We start from the raw sequence: 25,803 nt of genomic DNA, 5'->3' as shown, positions 1-25,803 counted from the left end.
TTTCTGGACATTTGTAACCTCTCCGGGTTATAACTTTTTTTACGACCCGGGTCATCGGCCAGGTTTGTCTCGTCATAATTCAAAAGGTTTAATAAAGGTACATCCTTCAGCTCAGCTTCTTCGGATATTTCCGCTCGTGATCTCTTAATGTTTTGACAAAGCCTATGAGACAGCTCAGTTTTATAGCGTTGTAAAACTGAATGGACAAAGTCTTTGCCTGGGAGGTTGTTCTTCAATTTCTTCACATTCTTACCCTTTCGATCAAGAAAATCTTTTACTAAAAGTCTTAAAGTGAAAGAATCTATTGGGTAACCCCAATCACTGCAAATTTGGAGCCTATTTACAATTAATTTCTCTTCTTCACTTGATAGTACAGTTTGACCACCTTTTTTCTTGATAGTGTTGCCAAATTTTTTTACGTCGAAACAGTACAGTTAAACTTATACCTGTAGTTTCTGCCGCCAGTCTTAAACTCATTCCATCATTTACCAATTGTAGGGCGATTTCGATATCTTCTGGCGAGTAAGTTTTGTGTTTCATCAAACTCTGATATTTCCTCGGCATCCTTAAAATAAAAGAAGAGTTAGGTCTATCTACGATACCTAATTTATAAACAAAAAACAAGAAAACATGAAAAAATAAAAGTTTTATGGAGTGGGGTGAATGGTAACACAACAAATCTCTGTTTCCATTCACCCGACTATTTGAAAAATGCTGTTGTCATGACAACAAAAATTTTTACAATGGTAAATGATCTAAATTAATAGTTTTAACACATATGAATAATCTTATAGGTAATTATTAATCAAAACAACAACAAAATGGTTGATATACGGATCTTATTTATGGTACTTACGTGAGAAGTTTAGAAAATAACAAAATACGAGGTTATTTTTTTATTTTTTTTTTCCTTGGGGCGGCCTACTGCCATGCACTTAAGCCTCAAGGGCCTTTTGCGCACCCCGGAAACACCATGAGGCCTACCAATCTACAAACTTCAGCAGTTCAACAAACCGCCGAAAACAACCTATCAAGTCCTCCTGGGAAAACTCACCACCCTGTTCAAGCTACCAAAGATAGCATACCGCTCTCTTGCTATTGCAGGGTCAATCAAAGAGCAGGTGCTCCAGCAGTCTCCTCCTGCTCATTACACCTTCCACAGAAGCGGATCCTCCTGAAGGATGCCAACTCTGTGTAGATGCTTCTTCAGGTGACCATGTTCCCGTAATGAGACCAAGGACCTTAGAAGACATTGATCTTTTTAATGAGAGAAGGTCCGAAGCCACCTTGGGGGAAGGTGACTGTAATACCATTCTACTCACTCTCAAACCCGATGCATCCTCCACTTTCTCCCATGCTCCCGCGCGAATCCATTTCGAGACAACCCTAGAGGATTCACACCTTGGAACACCGCAGAACGGTTGAGGGCCCGTCATAATTGTTGCTGAGCCCTGGTTGGCCAGGGCATCAGCTCTTTCGTTCCCAGGAATCCCCTCATGACCAGGAACCCAACAAACGGTAACATTGTTGATTCTGGCAAGGGAGGAAACGGTCTGATAGCAATCCCAAACCAGTTTTTGATTTGGTTGCGCAAGAATCCAGCGACATCAGCGCTGCCCTGACTGTCCGTGAAAATGTTAATCGTCTTGCCCCTATATCGCAGACGAAGATTCTCACGAGCACATTCCATAATGGCTGCGACCTCCGCTTGCAAGACTGTCGATACGGACCCATAGGAACCACCAGCTCCTACATGGTCTCACTCCCAGAATTCCAGCCAGCGCCTGTGCCGCTTTTTGTTTTGGAGCCGTCTGTGTACCATTCGAGCTCCGCTGGTGGAAGAGGTTTCTTCCCTCTGACCAATCATCCCTTGAGGGTTAAAATAATCCTAAAGGGTTTGTCAAAGGAAAACCTTTTGTGGCAATCTGATCAGAGATCATGTGCAAAACATCTTCCTGTATCAGAGTGCCAATTCTGCAGTGCCCACCGCTGCAGCCCGACCAGAGTCCCGTCTGCTGAAGATAGTAGGCACTCTTCCTGGCCATAGCTCGAATGACAATGTCCAGGGGGGCGAGATTAAGACAACAGTCCAGAGCCGCGCCTGGCGCACTAGGAAAAGCCCCTGTGATAGCGAGGCAGGCCATCCTTTGGATACCCGCCATTACGTGCTACCACCGTCTTGGCTTCCGTTTTTTGGCCACCATACGACAGCTCCGTACATTAGTGCAGGTCTGACCACGGAAATATAAAGCCAGTACAAGAGCCTCGGCTTCAGTCCCAGGGCCCACCTATCACACGTCTGCATTGCATTAGAGACCACTTACCCCTGGCAATGACCCTTTCTAGATGAGGTCCCCAGTTTAGAACCCTATCTAGGATCACGCCCAGGTACTTGACCTCAGACTTAGCTCAACGGGTGAGCCTTTAAATAGAAAGGGACCAATGCCCTCCATCTGTCGCCTCCTGGTAAAGGCAACCACGGCAGCCTTGGTGGGGTTGACGGTAAGGCCAACCTTATCACACCAGTTTCCCACCATGTTCAGAGCAGCATTGGTCAGTTCCGTGATTGTTGTGTTGAACTTGCCACTCACAAGAATCACAATATCATCTGCGTACCCTTGTGCAAAGACACCGCTGCTATTCAAAGAATTTAGCAGGTCATCCACAACCAGGTTCCACAGAAGAGGAGAGAGGACGCCGCCCTGTGGACAGCCCCTCGTAGCCTTCGCACTAACACTTGCTCCCATGAGGGTTGAAACAACAACCCCTGTCCGTGAGCAAGGCCCCTATCCAGTCACACACCTCACCATCAACGCCACGTCCCGAGACCGCATTGATAATCGCCTGAGTGGCTGTATTATCAAAGGCACCTTCAATGTCTAAAAAGACTCCTATGGCTACCTCTTTTGCCGCCAGCGTCTCTCAATCCTGCATACCAATTGATGCAGGGCCGAGTCGCATGACTTTCCTGGAGTGTAGGCGTGCTGGTTAGGATGCAAAGGTCGATCCAGAAGAGCTCCCTCCCAAACAAACCTGGCAACCATTTTCTCCATGGTTTTGAGAAGGAAGGAGGACAGGCATATTGGCCTGAAAGACTTCGGCCCGATCCATGCCCGCCCTCCCTGCTTCGGTATGAACACCACTCTGGACACTCTCCAGGATAGTGTGATGTACCTGAGAGCCACGGAGGCTCTGAACAGTCTGCACAGCTGTGGAAGGAGAATGTCCAATCCCCGCTGCAAGCAAACCGGTCTCACCCCGTCGCCCCCCAGGAGCCTTGTAAGGACTGAATGAGTTAATACCCACTCAATCCTACTGAAGGTAACAATACGGTGCGCCAGACTCCACTGCAAATGGGTGGTGCGACCCGCATGTCTCCCCTCACTTTCGGGGTGGTTGTTCACCCTCATGAACAATACAAGTCCGGGAAGTGTGTTCCCATCATAACTTTCAGAACTCCTTCCGGCTCAGTAATGTAAAACACCTTGATCGTCCTTGAGACTACCAAGCGGCGAGATGGGATTCTTTGCCAATAGCTTTTGCAGCCTTGCACTGCCCTGCACACTGTCAATATCGGTGCAGAGCTTCTTCCAGGCCTAACCTCTTAGCCGTACGAACCTTGCGGTTGTACAGTGCAAGGAGCCTCATGGTAGGTGTCCCAAGTGCCCCAAGTTTTGGCTCTCCTGAATAGAGCCCTGACCCTCTTCCTCAAAGAGGCCAGTTCAGAGCTCCACCAGGCTACCTTTGATCTGTTTTTTGTCGATAACCGGGCAGCTGAGATCGAAGGAGCCGACAATCGCAGAAGTTAGACCGTCAGCAGATTCGTCAAGCTGCGCCGCGCTGCGAATCCGTTTCCCATTAGTGGAATCAGAATCCAGCCGTGCCCTGAGGTTTTCCTTGTATGATACCCAGTTTGTGTTCCTCGGATTCCTATACTGAACTTTTTTCCAGCATCTGTTCACCGATCTTAAAACAGATGTGAGCATGATCAGAGAGGGAAGGCTCGTCAGACACATGCCAGCCATGCATCCGACCAGCCATACCCTCCGACATCATGGTTACATCTAGCACATCCCTTCTTGTCCTCGTGCGAAACGTGGGCACAATTTCCCACATTTGCAATCATTAGACTACGGGACATTATATATTCTAGATGTAACTTACCTCTGTTATTGGTGTTGGTGCTGCCCCACGCCTCGTTGTGCGAGTTGGCGTCGCATCCCACCACCAGTTTTTCCGCTCCACTCCTCCCAACATGGTCCACCAAAGGCAGCCAGTTCCCTGGAGGGCGTGGACTCCGCATCATCATACGGTAGATATGATGATTCAACTAGCAGGGCTCGTCCAGTACCAGCCACCATCAGCCTGATTCTGGCGAGATCCCTGCAAACAAAATTCCAGAACAGGAATGCTGTCCACCTTGTTGCTTACAACAATACATGTCCTGGCATTTTCAACCTGGGCACTAACTATTTTCACCCCTGTCATTGAAAGCCCTGATATTTTTCCCTTGCTGATCCAAGGTTTCCTGTATCAGAGCCACGTGGAAATCTTCCGACAGGAAGCGTCTGCAGAATACAGCCGAGGCAGCCTTATTGTGCCGCAGGTTGATCTGAAGAACCTTGATCCCCATGATCAACCGCCCCACCCCGCGCCCTCAGCTGGACCTGCTTCACACCAATGAACACCCTCCAGCCCCTCCCCTTAAGAGTGGTTGAAGATTGTTTCATCCATTAAAATTACAAGAGTTCTGGAATTCTCCCGTGTGGACATCTCCAACAACCCTCCAGTCCGACACAGAGATCCCAGCATTCTGTTTGTTTATGGCCTTGAGAATGGTCGCAGAGTCCTTCTCGGGCCATGGGACCATCAACCCTTGAAAGACCTTGGTAGATCTTATGAGGTCTTTGTAGTCCCCACAGATCACCCCTATTCCCCCAGGGCCACCGATCCCCAGCCCCGGAGCCAGACCCCGCAGCCAATCTCTGGTCTCGTCACTGCCACACAGCATGACGAGAGCCCCCCTTTCCGGGAAACACCTCTTGAACTGCAGGCACACACCCTCTGCTGAGAGTACCTCGTCGAGAATGCGCCCCCGAAGCTCCATAGCCTCCTCCTCTGAGAGGCGCCTCTCAGGAAAGTTCGCAGGGACCAAGACTAGCTTATGTCCCGTCAGAACCTCCCTGAATGTTTCTCCCAATCCCTCCTCCGTTGAGGGATGGTACTCGTCGCATGCGCTGCTTGCTCAGAGGTGCGGTCGGGCGCTTCTTCGGCAGGGGTTTTTTCCGCCGAAGAACCGCCCGAGCGCCCTCTCTTCACAATAGGAGTAGAGACCGCACCTGCAGTTGCCTCCGGTGCTGCCTCCCTCTGTTTCTTCATCTTCCTTCTTTCATTGGCCGACATCTTGCCCGTTTGCCTCTTCCATTGACTCTCCGGAAGCCAGGTGCCGTCGGCCTTCTTCTGCTCCATCGCCCAACGCTTGCGCAGTTTAAAGGGGAGCTTAAGGTTGTAGTCCATTACACATGCTCCAGTGTCTGTGTCCCATGGACTCAACCCTTCCGCTAGCATCATCGAGTACTACATCGTCGTCGATGGTGGTAGCGCTAGAAGAACTGGCAGCAGATACATCCAAGGCCTGGGTGCCGGATGCAACTGTCCGTTGCAGTTTCTTCCAGGTCTAAATCTGTTGGTGTTTTTTGTTTTTTGTTAAAAGGACTCCATAAAAGGTCCCACGAGTACCGAGGAAATAACGGTCCACCCAGCCAGAGCCCCGCATGACCAGGTAAGGCTATTTACGCTTGGGGGGGCGCCCAACCCCCAAGGGCTCCGTTTACGACGCACAACCCCTGCGCCAGGGCATCCCTTAGGCACGGGTCGCTTCACACCGTGGGATTGGGGTGCCCTCAGTCAAAAACAAGTTTTTGTGTGGTGCGATTCCAGGCGGACCCGGACTGGCACCACTACTGCGCGGCGCCGAGGGCCGTCACCGCGCAGAGTGCACACTCGAGGCACTACCTAGATCCTGGGGTTTTGTTGACAGCAGGGCACACCTCAAGCAGGACGCTAAGTAGCGTTTATCCGAGCCCAAACCATTGGGCTTTTTTTACAATGGTAAATGATCTAAATTAATAGTTTTAACACATATGAATAATCTTATAGGTAATTATTAATCAAAACAACAACAAAATGGTTGATATACGGATCTTATTTATGGTACTTACGTGAGAAGTTTAGAAAATAACAAAATACGAGGTTATTTTGTCATCTGCTTTCTTCATCACTACAAGGAGCTGCAGTGTTACCAACAGGCCAAACTTATTTTCCCCTGTAAATATCAGTATTACCCTAAAAGTAAACCAGATTTACCTAATGGGAATTTCGTTTTGTATCTATTTGATAAAACATTGAAAATTTCTTGAAGTTTTGTTTCTATTCACCCCACTGTTCCTATTCACCCCGTTTTACGGTACTAATACAGACCATAACTCAAAGACAGCTGGTGTTAGAACCATTACTGGCACTGTCAACTCTGTTCTGTAATTTCCTCTTTATATTGTACAAAGATTTTTAACTCTCACACAGGAACATTCCTTAAGTAGGATGACACTGCAAGCTGCTATAAAAACTGTTTCAATTCGTAACTACTTTTCTAGCCAAACATATTCAGATGCCTGAGAGCGCTCAAACTCTTTTATGGATAGGACCTTTGAAAGCTTATAGGACCTGGATAACTTACATGTTATTTTCGCTAATGGCATGAGTGTTTTTGCATTTGTACGTATTTTGTTTCAACCAGTGATAACGCCCAACTAATGTTAGTAAATAAAACTTTAAAACTCAGTGTTTAGTAATATTCTACTTAAGATCGCATTCAATCCGACTTCAAGATATAGCTAGAGACGGATGCTATTGATTTGGGCCTTAATTGTTAAACTACACTTTGTTTAAGTAACTGGTTAGTCCTGAGTTCTATTAAGCAAATGCAAACCTAGCTGATCGTAGAGTTTATCATACGACTCAGTAGATGCTATTTTAATTTTTTATGCTTTATCTTCGATATCAGATAACAAAAGAAAATTTTTCTTTTACAGTATATTGTCTGGAAAATCTCACTATTTAGTATTTTAATTAACATACAAGATCAGAATTCAACAGGAGTTTGAATATACTCTCAAATTTAATTACACCTGTAAACGTTTATTATAGGTAAGAAAATCAACATCGCTATATTGATGGGTAGTCAGTACTAACCTGTCATTGGCAAAAAAATAAACAAACTTCAGGTATCCCCATATAAGTTACAGTAGTTGGACAGTCAAAGCAGTAACTATTAAATACACTGATTTAATAGCCTACAAATCAATATTGGGTATACAGTGGTAACAAACGATCTATAAGGATTGACAAAAGCGTATATTTCAATAAAAACTCAACTTAAATTGATTAAATTACAATCGTAGGTTATACTAGGTGTTCTACTGTGTCCAGAAAATGAAAATGAATTGTACCATCAATTTCTTAAATTAAACCGAAAAAATCTAAATTGCTTGTTCATATTGTAAATATTTAGCAATAATAAATCACTCGAACGACTCTATCGATCATTGCAATTGGGGTGTGTGTTAAGCAATATCTGATATTTCAAGAAATTAAAAAAGATTGGGAATTATAATACAGTTTTCTTAAATTTCTATAGTATGAATGATTCAATCTTAAAAAAAACTCAATCTTATAAGATCACTACATAGAACTATTTATAATACCAGTTAAGGTATGACATTGATATAAAGAACATATTATTTTCAAGCGTGTATGTATCCTGGTACTTCAACCGTGGTCCAATTTCCAGAGCAGTAATGCTTCAAATAGCTTATACTTATACCATCTGATATTTTTCTTGATTTATATCTTCGAATCATACTAGCAAATTAAGCATAATTATGTAACCACTACCATACTAATTAAATTCGTCCGAAACTCTTTTTATACAGTAAAATAATAAAATAGTTATTATTCTGCAAATCATCTTGCAAGCAGTATCCCACAATTCAGAGCCTTTAGTTTCTAGTTGACGAAGTTTAGGCTAGCCGTTCGCTAGTCAACCGGCTAGTGATGGGAATGAATGAATGAATGAATGAATGAATGAATGAATGAATTGATTTTTTTTATTTCCCAAAAATATGTACAATATTATAATACAATCTGTACAATTAATTTCTAGATTGTTACAATACCGAACAATTTTGAAATGTGAAGAAAGAATAAGAAATAATCATCATAGAATAAACAACATAAAATAAACATCATAAAAATAGCATCATGTATAAAAAACATTGTCCTCGGGAAATGAGCCTGCATGGGCTATGATGCCTGTGCGCAGTCTCGAGTTGTTCACGCCTGAAGAAATAACGGACTGAATGGAATGGGAGAATGGAATACTGAAAAGAATCGAATACGGTGTATTCAAAATACAGTTAGCTTGTATTCGAATACAAGTAACTGAATACTTTATCTATTGAGTATTTCTAACAGACAAGTATAGTCTTCAAATAGTCCAAATTATGAATCTCTCCTTAGTGATCTGTTCATAATCAACTCACACACACACACACACACACACACACACACACACACACACACACACACACACACACACACACACACACACACACACGCACGCACGAGGGGGTTTGCTGGTCCCCTACCGATGGCGGTAGTGATGAAGGCGAAGGACCCATCTACCTATGCGGACATTCTGCGTCGCCTGAGGACCGAACCAATGTTGTATGGCGAAGTTGGTAAAAACGTCAACAAAATCAGACGCAGCGCAGCCGGTGACCTTCTACTGCAGCTTGGCATAGGGTCGAAGGACGCCACCAAAATAGGAGAAAAGCTAAACGAGGTATTTGGAGAACTTGCCACGGCTAGAGCCCGGACGCACGTTACCCTTGTCGAGATAAGGGATCTTGACGAGGTTGCCACCAAGGAAGAAATTTGCCGAGCTCTTAAAGCACAGCTCAGTGACTGCCCCCCGCTGTCTGAGGACACCGTTAAGTCCCTGCGTAAAGCATATGCAGGAACGCAAACAGCAGTAGTGGCCCTAACCGATGACCTCGCAACTAGAGCGATGGGACTCGGCCGTGTACGGGTTGGATGGGTTAACTGCCGAATCCGCGCCAGGACCGAAGTCATGCGATGCTACCGATGCTGGGGGCTCGGTCATGTGGCGGCACGCTGTACAGGACCCGACCGCTCCAAGAACTGCCTTCAATGTGGAGAAGAAGGACACCGTGCCAAAACCTGCAAAAGTGTGCCAACATGCGTCCTCTGTAATTCAAGGACCCATGTAACTAATAGCAGGAGCTGTCCGCTAACCAAGAAGTTCATTCGCGAGCACCAATGTTGAGGATACTTCAACTTAATCTCAACCACTGCGAGGCCGCACAGGATCTCCTAGTGCAGACCATCCATGAGCAAGATATCGACGTTGCTATCTTGTGTGACCAGCATCGGAATCTAGTGTCACCTCATGTGTGGATATCGGATGCCAATGCACAGACGGCAATCTGGCTGCGTGGAAGCATACCCGTGCAGAAGCGATCAACAGGCACCACGCGACTGTATTCCTGGGTGCAAATCGCTGACGTCTACATCGTCAGCGTATATGCTCCACCAAGCCTCTCAGACGGCGAATTTTCATCTTTACTCGCCAGCATTACTGCGGAGGCCATAGGAAAAAGACCCATCGTCATAGCCGGAGACTTTAATGCTTGGGCAGTGGACTGGGGTAGTAGAGAGACAAGGCCACGGGGCGAAATTCTGTTAGATGCTGTGGCCGCCCTTGAAGTTAATCCTGCTCAATAGGGGGCAGACACCGACCTTCGTTGGGCCCCAGGGCTGCTCCATGATTGACCTCACATTCGTGAGTGATTCCCTCACTGGCCGAACAAGAGCCTGGCATGTAAGCGATGTCTACACCGATAGTGACCACCGTGCTATCCTGTTCGAGATCACAAGAAGGCGCCAGTTAAATGATGTACCGGTATGCAGCAACAAGTGGAGCGCCCGCTCGTTGGACTATGGTTGCTTCGTTGAGGCAATGAGAGATGTTGAGGTCCCCCCCGGTCCCCCTGAAGAAATGGTTCGATTGCTGAGGAACGCGATCGCCCAGGCCTGTGATGCTTCTATGTCACGGAGAAGAGGTTCTGCACGTCGCCAGCCAGCCTACTGGTGGAACGATGACATCGCCGCTCTTCGCCGATCGTGCCTGAGATCCCGGAGACTTGCCCAGAGAGCGAGAGGCCGGCCCAGTGAAGATATTCGTCGATCTGAATTTGCGGCCGCTAGAGGTCTCCTACGAAGGGCCATAAAAGCCAGCAAGAGGGTATGCTGGAAAAAATTGTGCGACGAGGCAGATCGCGATGTTTGGGGAAAACCATACAGGACCGTCATGGCTCGTTTGAAAGACTCAAGGATGGCCTCTCCCAGCTCCCCACAATTAGTGCGCAGGGCAGTCAGTGCACTGTTCCCCACAGTGCATGACCCCCAAATTGTTCCACAACCCCGGCCAATTATAGAGGAAGTTCCTACCGTCACCAGGAATGCGCTCCAGAGAGCCTGTGGGAGAGTGAGAGATGCGGCTGCGCCAGGACCGGATGGCATACCTAACGCCGTCTTGAAGGTCGCCATAGAGCTCCACCCTGACATCTTCGAGCAGGGTGTTTACAAGATGTCTACAAGAGGGTGTATTCCCGACACACTGGAAACGCCAGAGGCTGGTCCTCACCTTGAAGCCAGGCAAGCCTGCCGAGGAACCTTCCTCCTACCGCCCGCTTTGTATGCTGGACACATTGGGCAAGATACTCGAAAGAACCATTGCAGACCGGCTTGAGACATGGACGGAAGACCCAGCTGGTCTATCCGAAGCACAATTCGGATTTCGTAAGGGACGATCCACGGTGGACGCCATCCAGATGGTGATCAATATGGCTCGAGAGGCCATCTCTGGCAAGAGATGGAAGCGTGGATCTAAAAAATACTGTGCCATAGTCACACTGGACGTGCGAAATGCTTTTAATTCGGCAAGATGGAACAACATCCTCAGTGCCCTCCGACAGATCAACATCCCGGAGTATCTGTTGAGGATAATCTCAAGCTACTTCCATGGCAGGGTGCTGGAATTCCGCACGGATGATGGCCCGGAGACCTATGACGTCATAGCCGTGGTGCCTCAAGGATCGGTGCTTGGCCCCATTCTATGGAATGTCATGTACGACAGGATTCTTCGGCTGAACCTCCCGGGGTCGGCGAAGGTTGTTGGCTTCGCCGACGATATCGCAGTGGTCATCGCGGCTAAACACCTGGATGAAGTCATTTATGAGGTCAACAGTGCCATTCACCAAGTGCGTGAGGCACTAGCAGACCTGGGGCTTGAAACGGCGGACCAGAAGACTGAACCCTTCTCGTCACTAGCAGGAAGGCGATGGAGACCATCACTCTAAGAGTGGGTGACTGCGATATCGTGTCGGCTCCCTCCATCCGATATCTGGGGGTACAGATAGATGCCAGATTGACCTTCAAAAAACACCTGGCAAAGGTCTGCGACAAGGCTGGAAGCCTTGGAAAGGCGGCGGGAGCCCTCTCGGGTATAATGCCGAATATCGGGGGCCCGAGAAGCAGCCGACGAAGATTGTATGCAAGCGTCATCGATTCCATCCTCCTCTATGCAGCGCCTATTTATCACGACGCTGTTGAGACGCCAGCATACTTCCATCAGGCAGAGGCAATCCACAGACGAGCTTGCCTGCGTGTGATCTGCGGATTCAGGGATATATCCTATGAAGCTACCTACGTTCTAGCCGGCATACCACCACTAGCGTTGCTTGTTGATGAGCGCTCAAGAATGTATCACCGACGTCCCACGGATAGTAGAGATGTGGAACGCTCAAGAACTGTGGAATCGTGGCAGGTGCGATGGGACCAATCAACCAAAGGCCGATGGACACACCGGCTGATCCCAAACATCGCACCTTGGATCAGAAGGAAGCACGGAGAAGTAGATTATAACCTCACACAACTCCTGACCGGACATGGGTGCTTTAGAAAGTACCTGCACCGCACTCACAATGACATCAGTGACGCCTGCCCGGTCTGCTCTTCCGTTGAAGAAGACGCGGAGCACGTCTTCTTCAACTGCCCAAGATTCAATGAAGAAAGAGTGGAATTGTCCCTCGTTCTCGGTGAGGCTGCTACAACGGATAATGTTGTGGAGAATATGATCCGAATGGAAGTGAACTGGCTCGCGGTCGCGACTTTTGCTAAGAAAGTCATATCAAGACTGAGGGAGGAGGAACGATCGAGACGTCCCCTACAGTCACCCTAGAGAGCCTTGCACAATGTTACAGTGTTGCCTGAAATGAGGTAAATTGGATCACCCTGAAGTAGCGGATAGCTCGTGTCACTCCCCGCTAAGTAATGCCTGGCGGCGGTCCCGCGGGGAGTATTTGTGACAAGAGGAAATGCTTTTGGTGGTGGTTTTAGTGGGTATATACGCAGTATGAGTCCCACACTCTGGGGAGTGACGGTTCCCTACCCCAGGTAGTCCATAAAGGATTTCCCCACCGTGTTGGCATCGCAAAAAAAACACACACTTATGTATGCGCGCGCGCTTGTATATATATACAAAATGTACATTTGACAGTCTATTTATGTATTTATGAAAGTCAGATTGATTTATACACAGATTTTTGCCCTTATTGATTAACTCTTAGGGTTAGACTTTTTAATGTGAATTTGGGTGGCAGCTGGTGAGATGCAAATATTGCATATTGTTGCTGTATTTTATGTGGATTTTTATTTTCAAATTATGATTTTCAATAATTAGATAAGTATCCAAGAATGTTCTCAATCTGGTGAAATAGACTATGTACATTTAAAAATTCTAAATTTATTGAGATTAAAAAGAAAGTCGTTAAGTTTTTTTGATACCATGCTGCCTTCACTGTATAAAAATATCATCTATGTTTATATCTAGGTTTATAATTTTGTCTAGTTAAAAAATTCTTTTCGAATAGTCCCATAAAAAGATTGATGTAAGAAGCGGCCATGTACCCATAGCAGTTCCTTTAGTTTGGAGGTAATTTTTGTGTTGTAATTTAAAATTATTTAGGGTTAAAATCGTGGTTATAAGTTTAAGAATGAAATTAGTACTAGGTTTGATATCTTTTGGGCATGAATCAAGGTAATTTTGGGCAGCGCTAAGACCATCATATGTATGAATATTTCCATACAGAGATTCTACATCGACAGTACATAATGAGGAGTCTTCAGGCAAGGGTTGATTAATTTCTGCTAATTTAGTTAAAAAGTCATCAGTGTCCCTGATATAAGAAGGAAGTGTTCTACAAACGGCTGCAAGATGTCATCATAAACAGATGGGAATGCCGACATAAAAGAATATGGGAGTGCCGATGGCCGAGTGGTCTAAGTGGTCCTTTCTGAGTTAGAGGTTCGAATCCTGTCTGGGACCGTTGCACTTTTTATCAGTACCTTCGACCTTGTACTGTATCGACTCTCCCTCGTATTCCTTTTGATAAGATCCTCGCACAGGCCAGTGGCCCATGAGGATGAGCAGAGTTTAAAGTTTAAGGTTTAAAAGGGGATCGGCTTCTCCGAAAAAAAAAAAGATATCCCCTCCGTAGGACATCCATAGCTGGAGATGGTAGGCCTGCCAGGAGGTGGTCTCGTAGGCTTGTAGCGTGTAAAACCCTTGTAACTAGCCAAGGTGCGGCATTTGAAAGATGTTAATAAATTCTAAATCTTTAAAAAGCAGTACAACTGAAAAAGAATATTCTATTAAAAGTAACATTGATTGCACCACAAAATACAGAATCTCTCTCTCTCTCTCTCTCTCTCTCTCTCTCTCTCTCTCTCTCCCTCTCTCTCTCCCTCCCTCCCTCCCTTCTCCCTCCCTCCCTCCCTTCTCCATCCCCCTCCCTATACATACATATATACATACATACACACATACACACACATATATACGAGGTCCAATCAAAAAGAATCCAACCTCGTCGTGTATCGCGGCTTCTGCTGCCAATAATGAGATAAGATTTGTTGCGACAATAGTTCCTACTACGATAAGGAAAGGTACAAAGTCTTATTTTGATCCCCCGACTGGTTCGCCGGAGACAGGTCAGTATGTACTGATAAGTCAAGTGCGCGTATCGGTTTTCTCTAACTGTGAAGATGACGGAAAAAGTGGAACAACGTTATTGCATTAAATTTTGCGTGAAACTCGGAGAAAAACAAAGTGAGACCATTCGGAAAATTCAGCTAGATTCAAAAATGAGGCAATGAGTGTGCAGAAAGTGACGCCGGCCGACCAAAAACAAGTCGAACTCCGGAAATCATCGAGAAAGCAAAAGTTTTGATCTGTGAAAATCGTCGAATGACTGTGGAGGAAGTAAGTACTGAGTTAGATGTCAGTTTCGGATCAGCTGAAGCAATTTTAACGGATGACTTGGGATTGCGCCGGGTAGCCGCAAAATTTGTGCCAAAATTGCTGACAGACGAGCAGAAGCAACGGCGATTGGATGTTGCCGAGGACATGCTGCAATGTTGTGAGGATGATGCGGACTTTTTGACATCGATAATAACTGGAGACGAAAGTTGGGTCTATGGATATGACCCTGAGACCAAATTTCAGTCATCACAATGGCAGTCTCCCCAGGATCCTCGGCCAAAAAAAGCAAGGCAACTTCTAAGCAATGTCAAAGTGATGCTTACTGTTTTTTTCGACCACCGTGGAGTTGTGCACCATGAATATGCCCCTGAGGGTCAAACTGTGAATGCACAGTACTATTTAAGTGTCCAACGTCGTCTCCGAGATGCGATTCGCCGCAAAAGACCTGACTTGTGGGCGTCTCAAAATTGGCGGCTACACCACGACAATGCGCCAGCTCATTCTTCCCAGCTCATTCAAACTTTTTTGGCGAAACACGGCACTCCGCAAGTTCCTCAGCCTCCGTACTCTCCAGATATGGCTCCATGCGATTTTTGACTCTTCCCCCACCTAAAAAAAACCATTGAAAGGCACCAGATTTAAAAGTCGAGAAGCAATTATGAAAAAAACGTCGGTTGATCTCATGGCGATGCCGAAAAGTAAGTGATTTTCAAGACTGCTTCCAGAAGTGGAAACGTCGCTGGAATCGTTGTGTTGCTTCTCAGGGTGCTTATTTTGAAGAAAATTAACGCCAGCTTTTTTCAGGTAACTTCAGTTTTACGTTGCACCAAAAGGTAGGATACTTTTTGATTGGACCTCGTATGTATATATATATATATATATATATATATATATATATATATATATATATACGAATTCTTTTTGAGGTATTCAAATACTCGGGTTGTGTTGTGTTCTATACAGTTCGATTGTCTCATCACTACAACCCTACAACCGGCGCGGCGGCTAGGTTGTTGTTGTATTGTTACCTGATGATGTCATGCTTGTCAAAAGTCATGCTAGTGATTTTTTCTATGTTAAGGATTTTGAGACTTGAATAATAATGTTGCATAGTTCTGTACAGTTTCATTCATTTACTCTCGTACATGAATAACTTTAATATGGATTTCGGTCTTTATGATATTGTGAGGTTGCTGGTTGAGGAGGCTTGATAAACATAAATACCTTCTCTATTTGAATCATTTATTTTTTAATCATTCTTTTATAAATGCACCTATAATTTCTTACTAATAAACTTACAAGCCTATTTTACAGCCAGTTACTCTAAAATGGCTGATAAGGAATATAGGTCAAGACCCACTGGATTATCTGTAAGTATTATTTAATTTTAAGCAAAATTTAACCTAAATAGTTTTAGCCTTATAGGACTTTCAATTAGTCTACTTGTTTCAACTTTAAAAATGGTGATTTCAGGCTGATGTGAAACTGGCCATAGATTCCATCCCTAAAAAGAACAAGTACAAGTACCGGAACCTAGTTCCTAACTGAATCCTAACCTAGTTCCTGTACTACTCCCTTACAAAGTCTATGTTAATTTTATAAAGTGAAGATAAATACTATAAAAATAGGTTGTAAATTAACAAAGTCCACTTTTATTACAATATTTGCCACTCATAGCGGCTATTTTCGTTACTACTGGTTGTACAGGCAAAGTTCTGAAAAACACTATAGATGGTCCTGTACCTCAAAAACGTAAGAGGATTATGTTTAGAATGTGCATGCAAAGTTTTATCAAAATTGGCTCATACTTTTTTTTGAGGTACGGGACCATCCATAACTTAAAGTTTCAGTATTTGGTCTATAAAATCGATATTGGTCTGAAAATAGGCACGGTCTAAGAATGAGGATAGTATTATAAGCTAAAATAGTACTATAGTAATATAAAATATATAGGACTATGTTTAGAATGTGTATGCAAATTTTAGTAAATAACATTGAAACAGGAAACTTGTTCAGTCTATGCTTATTAGGGCATGGGTATGATAAGTGGACCCAGTTTTTATATCACAGAATAATCATTGATATATATTATATTGAATAAAGAACCATATCAATATCTAAAATATCAAAAATTATTGACTTTCAATTTAAAGAAATGTACAGAATACAATGACATTCTAATAAATAGAAAAAGGAACCACCAAACAAACAATTATGACAGGAACTGGGAAAAATATATTCAAATAATAAAGGAAACATTACAACAACACAAATAGTTGTTAGTTTTCTGAAATTCACTGTCTTTTTATTTAGATAGTCACTTTTAAATAAAATATGTCATCAGTCTGATAATGTGTTTATGATTTAAATTAGTGAATGTTTTAATTAATTAATCAGTATTGGTTAATTATATCGATGGTTATAATCACGCTATAATGTTGGTTAATATTAATTATCAATTTATATTATTTATATAGTAGGCTATATTTTAGAGACCAAATAATACAAATGTAAATTATAGTTTTGCGACTTTTTTACTTGGAAATTAAAAATTCATTTACTTCACGTCATAAAAATGTGTCCAGGAATAATAATCCCAACACTTTCGCATCACTTTACATGACACAACTTTCTGACAGTCGCATTTTTCCCTGTCTTTAGTGGAAACAGTGTTTTTGATCCTGCATAGATAATTCATCACAATACCCCTTTGATGTAGGCTACTGGGTTTGTCAGTGTTTCGCAGGCTTTCTTCTGTAAGTGGTGATAACTTGTTATTGGAGAGTTGAGCACTTACGCTTCTTACTTGAGTTAGGCCTAGATCTTGGAAATTGTTTATCTCTTACAATGTCTTCCTCAACACAAACTGGTAGTTCCATTATATTAATAATGGAACTGTTGTGACTCGTTTGGTGTTTAATAAAAGAGACTTTAGAATCCTTGGACTGTTAGTTGCACTATTTATGAATTTAGAGATCTCCAATGTCCTTAACATTATAACCGGTACTGGTGATATGGGAAAGCTCACTCAAGCCTGTCACCAGTTCCTAGTATGAACTTCTCAGCAGCCCATTTTCTTTTAGTTTTTTTTTTGTCTTATATTTGTGTTTTTAGTGTTTTACAGTCTCTATAAATAAGAATCCACTTAGCGTCAAACTTTTTCTCTATCCCTAAACATACTTTTTCTTTGTCCTTTAATGATACTTGGTCATCTTCTTACACTCTTTATTTCTTTCATTCACTTACTAAATATAAAAGAATGTCTATCTCACTGTCTTTTAAGTTTTTTGTCAGGCCTTGTATTTTCTATTTTAAAACAATAGTTCGCCATAACCTGTAACCAAACAACAGTGCACACAAACTCAATCAGTAGACAATATCATGCCTATCTGAGGATTCAGTTAGATAAGCATGAGGTTCACTTGTGGTGAATTGTTTAAACTTCAAAAGTTTTAACCTCAGATCAAAGTTAAACTATTTTACTTTAAACACAGATTATTTAATTTTTAGGAAAGTGGCCCTTAGAGTGTGTGCTAAAAATACCATAGTATAAGCTCCATATTTAGATAGATAGCAAGAAGAGCTGGTGAGCTATAATTTTCTAATTACATTATATTTACAGAAAAAAAGGTTCTCAGTAAATTCCTTAGGTTTTCTGTATTATACAGTTAGAATTTAGCTAAATTAATTTTACATTTGCTCAATTAACCATTTTGTTGTTTCAATTTTTCCACTCCTAACCTCCTATGAGAATTAAATTTAAAATAACAAAAATACACGAGGTGTCTAAATAATTTGTAAAAAATTTACGATTTCCTGTAGAAGAAACACCAACTTAAGAAATTGAAATCAACTGAAAAATCACTTAGCTCTGGAATCGTAGGAAAACGTCATCAACACCAATGATATCAATGAGGCTTATATCAATTTTATAAGGTCTGTCACTTCAATACTTGTTCTTACCTGACCTCTAAAAAAAGTAACAGAGGGTCTAGGATGAAGAAGCCGGGGAATTGAAGAGGATATTCTTGGAGACCGATAGCCAGTATCTTTTAAGTGGTAAGAAGGAGGATACTTTATAAGCAAACGCTTAAAAAAAGTTATAACCTCAAGCTGAGAGAAACTTCGACGCACTTACAGTGCCAATCATATTATGACATCTGACAACAAAAGCAAGGCTGCTTGGGACGTGATCAACTATGAGCGGCAATCAACAAGAAGTGAACATTCTAAGATAAACTTCTTGACTCTAAATGGAGAAACATCATAGAGTTTTAGATAATGGCACGCCACTTTACTCAGTACTTCACCAACATCGCTGATAATACCTTGAAGCCTGCTGGTCATGTTTCAAATCGATCTATATCTGTGCCTTCTGTCTCCCAGAATTATAATAGTCATATAAGTCTAAATGAGCTCTTACCAACTAATGAGCTTGAACTAAATAAGATAATCGACTCTTTAAAGCCAAAGCCTTCTGCAGGACTGGACGAGATTACTTCTAGGATTGTTAAATTTTGCAAAGAGGAACTTCCTTTACCGCTTGAATATTTTTCCAATTTATCACTTCTTCAGGGATCTTTTCCCTCCAGTCTGAAAAAGTCATTCCCCTGCACAAAAAAGGAAAAAAAAATATGACAGAGGAAACTATAGGCCAATATCTTTGATTTCAACCTTCTCAAAGATTATTGAGAGAATTGTTTTGCTCTTTTGACATCTTGATATCAACGGCCTACTTACTGAGAGTAAGCATGGGTTTGTGAGGGACAGGTCGACAGTGACAGGTTTGGAAGATCTGGTTTAAGAAATAATCAAAAGCATTAAAGATGGCCAAAGGGTCACAGGAATACTCTTAGATCTCAGTAGAGATTTTTATTGCTTGAGCCATGATCTAATTTTGTCAAAGCTGATTTATCTGATAATTAATAGAACAGCACTTCAACGGTTTGCTAGTTACGTGGAGGGCAGATTTCAGATTGTGGAACTAACCTACTCAATCAAAGGTGAAACATGCAAGACAAGATCTATTCCACTACCTATCTTTAGAGGTGTCCCTCAGGGTTCAGTGTTGGGGCCAGTTTTATTCATATTGTGTATTAATGATTTACCATCCTATATCAACTCATATGGCAAATGGTTCATGTACGCTGACAATAATGTCATCTTATCTTCACACAAATCTGTGAACAATCTTGAGATCAACTCTTTCATAGCAGTGAATATTGCCTTTGACTACTGCAACAACAATGACTTGGCCCTTAACGAAGAAAAGACGAAGTAGCTGATATTTGGAGCAAAGAAAAATGAAGTAACTGGTATACTAAATCTGAAATCACTGACCACACCAAACATCTGGGTGTTATTGTGGATGTTGACCTCTCTGTAAAATACTCAGCAGAAAATTGTATGTTATGAGGAGAACTGTTGCTAATGGTACAGCAGAGACTTCAAGAGTTGCTTATCACGCCCTTTTTGAGAGCCATATGACCTATGGAATTACCGTATTGGGGGTTTCATCCTGTGGCAACCTAGAAAGGGTTTTGTTTCTCCAAAAGAAGGGCAATAAGAACATTGGCTGGATTGGGAATACGTGATAGCTGCAGGAAAACTATTCAAGATATCAAAATTCTGACAGTGGTTTCTCACTATGTCTAGGCAGTGATTTCACCTTTTTGTACTAATGGACTTCAAAGACTTGCTGCTATTCATCAACAAATACCAAGACCAATATCAGACTCGCCAACAACTGCAATTCATTTCACCGCAAAACATTGTAAGTGAAGGGGCGGTGCCAAGTTTTACAACCTTCTCCAGATGAGTTGAAGAGTGAAAACAACCATAATCTTACACTCCATTTGAAAAAATGGCTTGCTCAACGATCATTCTATCCAGTGGATGAGCTCCTATTCTGGAGAAACTGACAGATATATTTAATGTAACTTTCTTCTTGTAAAAAATGTGATGTAATGTAAGTTTTTGACGCCTTTCAAATCTTAAGGATTTGTAGATAAAGTTATTCTCTCTCTCTCTCTCTCTGTGACCGACATACTATTGTAGAATTTACCAGTGGTAGTCAGTTTTTTAAATGCGAAACTATGCAATATTTTATTTTGTCAATTATTAAAGCTCAACATAAAACTTTCAATATAAATATGATTTAGATAGTGCTGTTATAGGACTTGGATTGGACTTTTCCACTAATTTTTTAGCCCAAGTTTTATGTTATGACTCATTAGTTTAAGAACACCCTTTCCAATCCAGTTAAAGATCTTCACAATGGTCCAATTATCTGGGACCTTTTTACCCTCTACGCCCATATAATTTTGAGATAACTGTATATTTATTTTCTTTTATTTGTTACATTATTTCTTTCAATTTTGGAAGGCTGGTAGGTATATTTTTAAATACATTTTTGTTTTCAAGTATATTTACATTTTTTAATTTTTTGAAAGAAATATTTATTAGAAAGAGATAATATTACCTTGCCAAAGTACCGCATTTTGCAAAACCAACTTTGTCTTTGCGTCTTTTGTGATTCGAAAGCTCGTAGAGCCCGGTCACCCTTTTGAGGTCTAACTTTGTCTTTGATACATATCTTCAAGTAAAAGATATGTATCCTGGAAGCTCATTTTATATGTATAAATTCTAGGTAAAAGATAAAGGATATGTCTTATTGTTCTTAAGATATAACCATTTTGCTGAGCCTGTTATTCTCTTTGATACAGCGTGAAATTCTTTTGTGTTTTCGGTTGATCTTAAAAAGGTAAAATTTTTGCTTATATTACAGCCATTCATGAAGAGTATAAAATAATAATAACAATGCTCTCAGATGAATGTCAAACTTGCAATTTTTAATATTATTAGCATTCAACATTTTCCATGAAGGGGAGGATTCTCCCATATCCCCACTTGACTGAGAGGTACGGAATAATTGTAGTGGTAACCCCTCCCCCATTAGGTCATCCTAGTCACGCTTATGTATTCATCACCCTGAAGAATATATATGTCAATCACATTGAATTCAGTATGTGTTACCCTAATTTTTATATTTTCAGAAAGAAGAAATTGCTAGACAGTTTGAACTGCCTGAGAGAAAGTCAAAAATAGCTACATTACTGAAGCAAGATGGTCAAGCGTACTGTCTGTGTCGTTCCTCAGACAGTTCAAGATTCATGATGTGAGTAAAGTTTGTAAAGTATATGTGAGTAAAAGTGTATATATATATATATATATATATATATATATATATATATATATATATATATATAAAGTGTAATGGTAGCACATTCACCTGGCAAGTAAGAGATCCGGGTTCGAGTCCCGGGAGCAAGTACTTTTTGTGATTCAATGTTTATTAAAATTATATATATATATATATATATATATATATACAGACGATGGTAGGGGAACATTTTGAACACTTACTTTGATCACAGGTACTTAAAAATTGGTGTTTACTTGTAATACTTAATAATTTACATTGTTCAATTGTTTTAAAATTCAAATAGCTATAACTACTGAATGAATCCACCTTTTGAAATCCGGTTTGCGGCATTGTACTCTGCTAAGTAAGACCTTTAATTTGATACCAAACTAGACCTATGCTGCTATTTAAGAATTTTGTCTGACTCCTTGTGGACCGTCCCCCAAAGGGATTATCTGGTCGGTAATTGGGCAGATATGTGCGTTACTATCACCAGTAAGCACGTGTGAACTTTGGTATTTTTTTATATTGTGGTTTAAAAATTAAAAAAGAAGTTCCAGACTTAATTGACACCCTGTATGTGTTACTTCATGTGAGTGTATTGAATTGTCGATCAAACTTACTAACAAATCCTCTCACACTATAACCAAGCAGATTAAATATTTAAACAACTACAGTGATCAAACTACGCAAAGAGAAAATGTTCTCTTTAAATGTTTATCTTTTCTGTAACAAACTGTTAATTTGATCTGTATAAATGATATTTAAATTGATTGCTTTTAAATATAAGTACTTTGAAAATTGAAATAAAACATATTAATGTGAATTGATTAAAACTCTGATATTACCTAATGTTATTTTCTTAATATTTAGATACAACATTTCTTAACTTACATAATTACTGGGCACTAACACAAGACACTTTTACCCCTAAAGTATTTTTCCCGAATTGCACACCCATTTTTTTATTTACTCGCGCGACTAGTGCGAACTATAGAGGACTCTGGCTGACTGTCTTCCTCTTCTCCACCTCAGGGTTTGTATTTAGAGCACGTTTTCTTAGAGCCACGCCTATTGCGAATCTCCGCTAGTGATTGGTGAGTACCAATATTTTGGTATCAGCATGTTTGGAGGGAATTGTTAAAATGATGATGAGTTCCTATTGTCTACCAGCTGCATGGGAGTTAGTATCTGCTCACTAGATACCACCGTGTGACCAGACAGTCGGTACGCTTTGTTGTATGGTTTGTATTATTATACTTCCTTTCTTAAGGTGGGAAGGTGGTTTCTCTTTAGTCATGAATTTTGATTTTCTAATAATTTCATATCCCTTACATTCCCCTGGCTTAATAACGATTCTACCCATGAATCGTGTGTCTCTCTTAATTTAGGTAGTGTATTGGGTAATCACGTTCGGGTGCTCTAGGTCTCAGGAATCTAATTTTCATTGTGACTGCAATAGAGGGCTATAAGAAGGATTATTGTTAGGATTGTAGTCTAGGCTAATATGATGTACAAGATGAGTTCCGTCTTCAAGTTCTCTATATTGTTTGTAGTAAGTAGAAGGTCTTGATGATCGGTGTCCACTGTGTCCATAAGTTCATAAGCGTGCTGCGAGATCTCCTTTTCGTTGCCTACCAGGTAGGTCATGTATTTGATGTTCTGTCACAATGTCACAACACCACTCGAAGAAATCTCCTATGAATGTGAGGTATCTTCTGTTTCTGTTGGGTTGTTGATTTAGACGAAAGGAAGGTTTTATGCTATAATTTGTTTGTGTATGAGGGTTTGTAATATGGAAAGGTTGTTCTGTATCTTGCAATAGATTTGGGAGTTGTTAAGGTTTTTAGGGCAGAAATTTATAGAGGGTTCATTTTTGGGTATATTTTGTTGTGTGTTGAAAGGAATTCTATATATAATAGGGATAGAAATGGTATAAGATAGTGTCTGGGACAATGGGGTGAAGTACGCTCCTGTGAAGATTTGTACAGGAGGTATCCTTGGTTTTTCTGTGTTTGGGGTAGATGAGCTGGCGAGAGTGGTCCAGAGAGACATTGCGACTGCTGTCACTAGTAACCGGAAGTGTTTGGACTCCATCTATCTCGTGGGTGGTTGGGTAGAGTGCTGCAGGTCGGGTAGACTGGGTGTTGTTTGCTGCTTTGCGTCAGAATTCTAAAACTCTAAATCTACATGTTTTATATAAATACGAGGGGTGTTCAATAAAGACTGACAGTACTCTTTCAATACCTTTAATGTAAAAGTTTACACTTTAAAATTTGTCTTTTTCTAAGTAGTCACCATTTAAAGCCATACACTAGTTCCACTGCCTCTGCCACTCCTTGAAGACGTGTTCAAAGCCCTCCTTAGACAGAACCTTCAAAATCGCCTTTTAAAGTCTTAATAGTGGCAGTAGCAGTTGGAAAACGCCGGCCTTTAAGCTCCTTTTAGGCCTGAGGATAGAGAAAAAAGTCATTTGGAGCCAAGTCAGGGCTGTAGGGTGGATATGGCACAGTTTCGATTCCTTTTTTGGCTAGAAACTGGAGCACAGCATTGGCAACATGGGGGCAAGCATTGTCGTGATGCAGTTTCCAGCGTCCGACGAGGTTTGGCAGCTTTTTTGGGATGTGATCTTTGATTAGTTGCTTCAATACTAAAATGTAGTACTCCCCATTAATTCTATGACCCTGTGGTACAGTATGGGTGTACACCATACCACGATAATCAAAGATCGTAATCACAATTGCCTTTGCAACAGACCTCTGAGCACGAGCAAAGTGATGTTCACGAGAAATATTGTTGTGCTGTGTTTATGTTTTACTTCAATGTTGTAGTCTACTAATAATATTGCCAATCTGTTTAGTCTAGTAGAAGTGTGTTTACAATTTTTATAAAATTGTAATGCAGCACAGTCCATGTAGACTGTAGTTTGTCTACCAAGCGTAAATTCTCTGAAGTAGTTTACAGCATAGGTTAATGCTAGCATTTCACGTTCAGCATTACTGTAACGCATTTGGGTATTTGAATATTTCTTTGACATGTAATAAATTGGGTACATTTTATTGTTTTCTTCGTCCAATTGTACTAACACTGCTCCGCATCCAATCAAAATGCTATCAACATACATTTGTGCTTCTCTGTTATCCTTCCAGTGTGAAATTAATGGTGGGTTTGTCAAAATCTGTTTTATTTTTATACAGGCCTGTTCACATTGGTCTGTCCATTTAAATGTTATGTTTTTTGTTTGACTCTTTTATTATTTCAGTTCAGGCGGGTGATTGGTGAGTACCAATATTTTGGTATCAGCATGTTTGATAGAAACTGTTAAAATGATGATCACTTCCTGCTGTCTAGTAGCTGCATGGGCGCAGAAGTCGGTATTCGCTCACTGGATACCACTGTGTGACCAGACAGTTGGTACGCTTCGTAGTATGGTTTGTATTACTACACTTCCTTTCCTCTACGGTGGGAAGGTGGTTCCTCTTTAGTCATGAATTTTGATTTTCTAATAATTTCATATCCCTTATAAGTTATATCAGTGTTTCAAAATAAAACAAATAGTTTGTTGTACAGACCTGTAGCACCGTGCTTGGCGCGTAGGGAGGGAAGCGAGCGATGAGACTCAGACTTCTCCCCCTACATTTCCCCTCCCGTGCCGTCGTGGGTAAGGACGTACAGTCCACTCTGTTTCTTTGCCCGTCCAAACTCCTTATAGTCAAGCTTACGCATGAATTCTGATAACAGCGATAATTTAATATAATTTTGACGTATACTGTTGTTTATTCCACATACTATTAGATACGGGTTTTTAACAGCCATAATTCTTTTTAGGGGGGGGCTTACCCGGTTTTCATTAGCAAACCCTTGTAATCATTAGGCAAACCCTTGTTTAAACCATGTATTTATAAGCACATGTTGTATTAAATGCTACTTACTATTAAATGCGATATTTAAAACATCAAAATATAAACTTATAAAAGTGTAAATTAAGCGTTTTACTTAATCGCTTACATTTACAAGTTATTTATGTGATACAATAATAAAAATCATACCATGTAATTTAATCGCCAGCTCTTCGATTCCGGACAGATTTCCGTCTGCGGGCATTTGCTGTCCTCAGATTCCAGGAAGTGTGTCT

At 41.5% G+C, this 25,803-nt stretch overlaps 1 protein-coding gene across 1 annotated transcript in view; it reads left to right on the top strand.

Moving 5' to 3' along the window:
- The first annotated feature begins 15,460 nt into the window (after positions 1-15,460).
- The window catches only part of LOC124369137 (CXXC-type zinc finger protein 1-like), a 78,415-nt gene continuing 68,072 nt past the window's right edge, over positions 15,461-25,803 (top strand). Inside the window, 2 exon segments of the mRNA XM_046826909.1 lie at positions 15,461-15,834; positions 21,520-21,641. Of these exon segments, the coding sequence (XP_046682865.1) occupies positions 15,793-15,834; positions 21,520-21,641 (164 nt within the window). The 5' untranslated portion in view covers positions 15,461-15,792.

This window comes from Homalodisca vitripennis, chromosome X (assembly GCF_021130785.1).
Source record: "Homalodisca vitripennis isolate AUS2020 chromosome X, UT_GWSS_2.1, whole genome shotgun sequence".
NCBI lineage: Eukaryota > Metazoa > Arthropoda > Insecta > Hemiptera > Cicadellidae > Homalodisca > Homalodisca vitripennis.
Note: the sequence above shows the minus strand (reverse complement) of the source record. Positions and strands in the feature narration are given on the sequence as shown.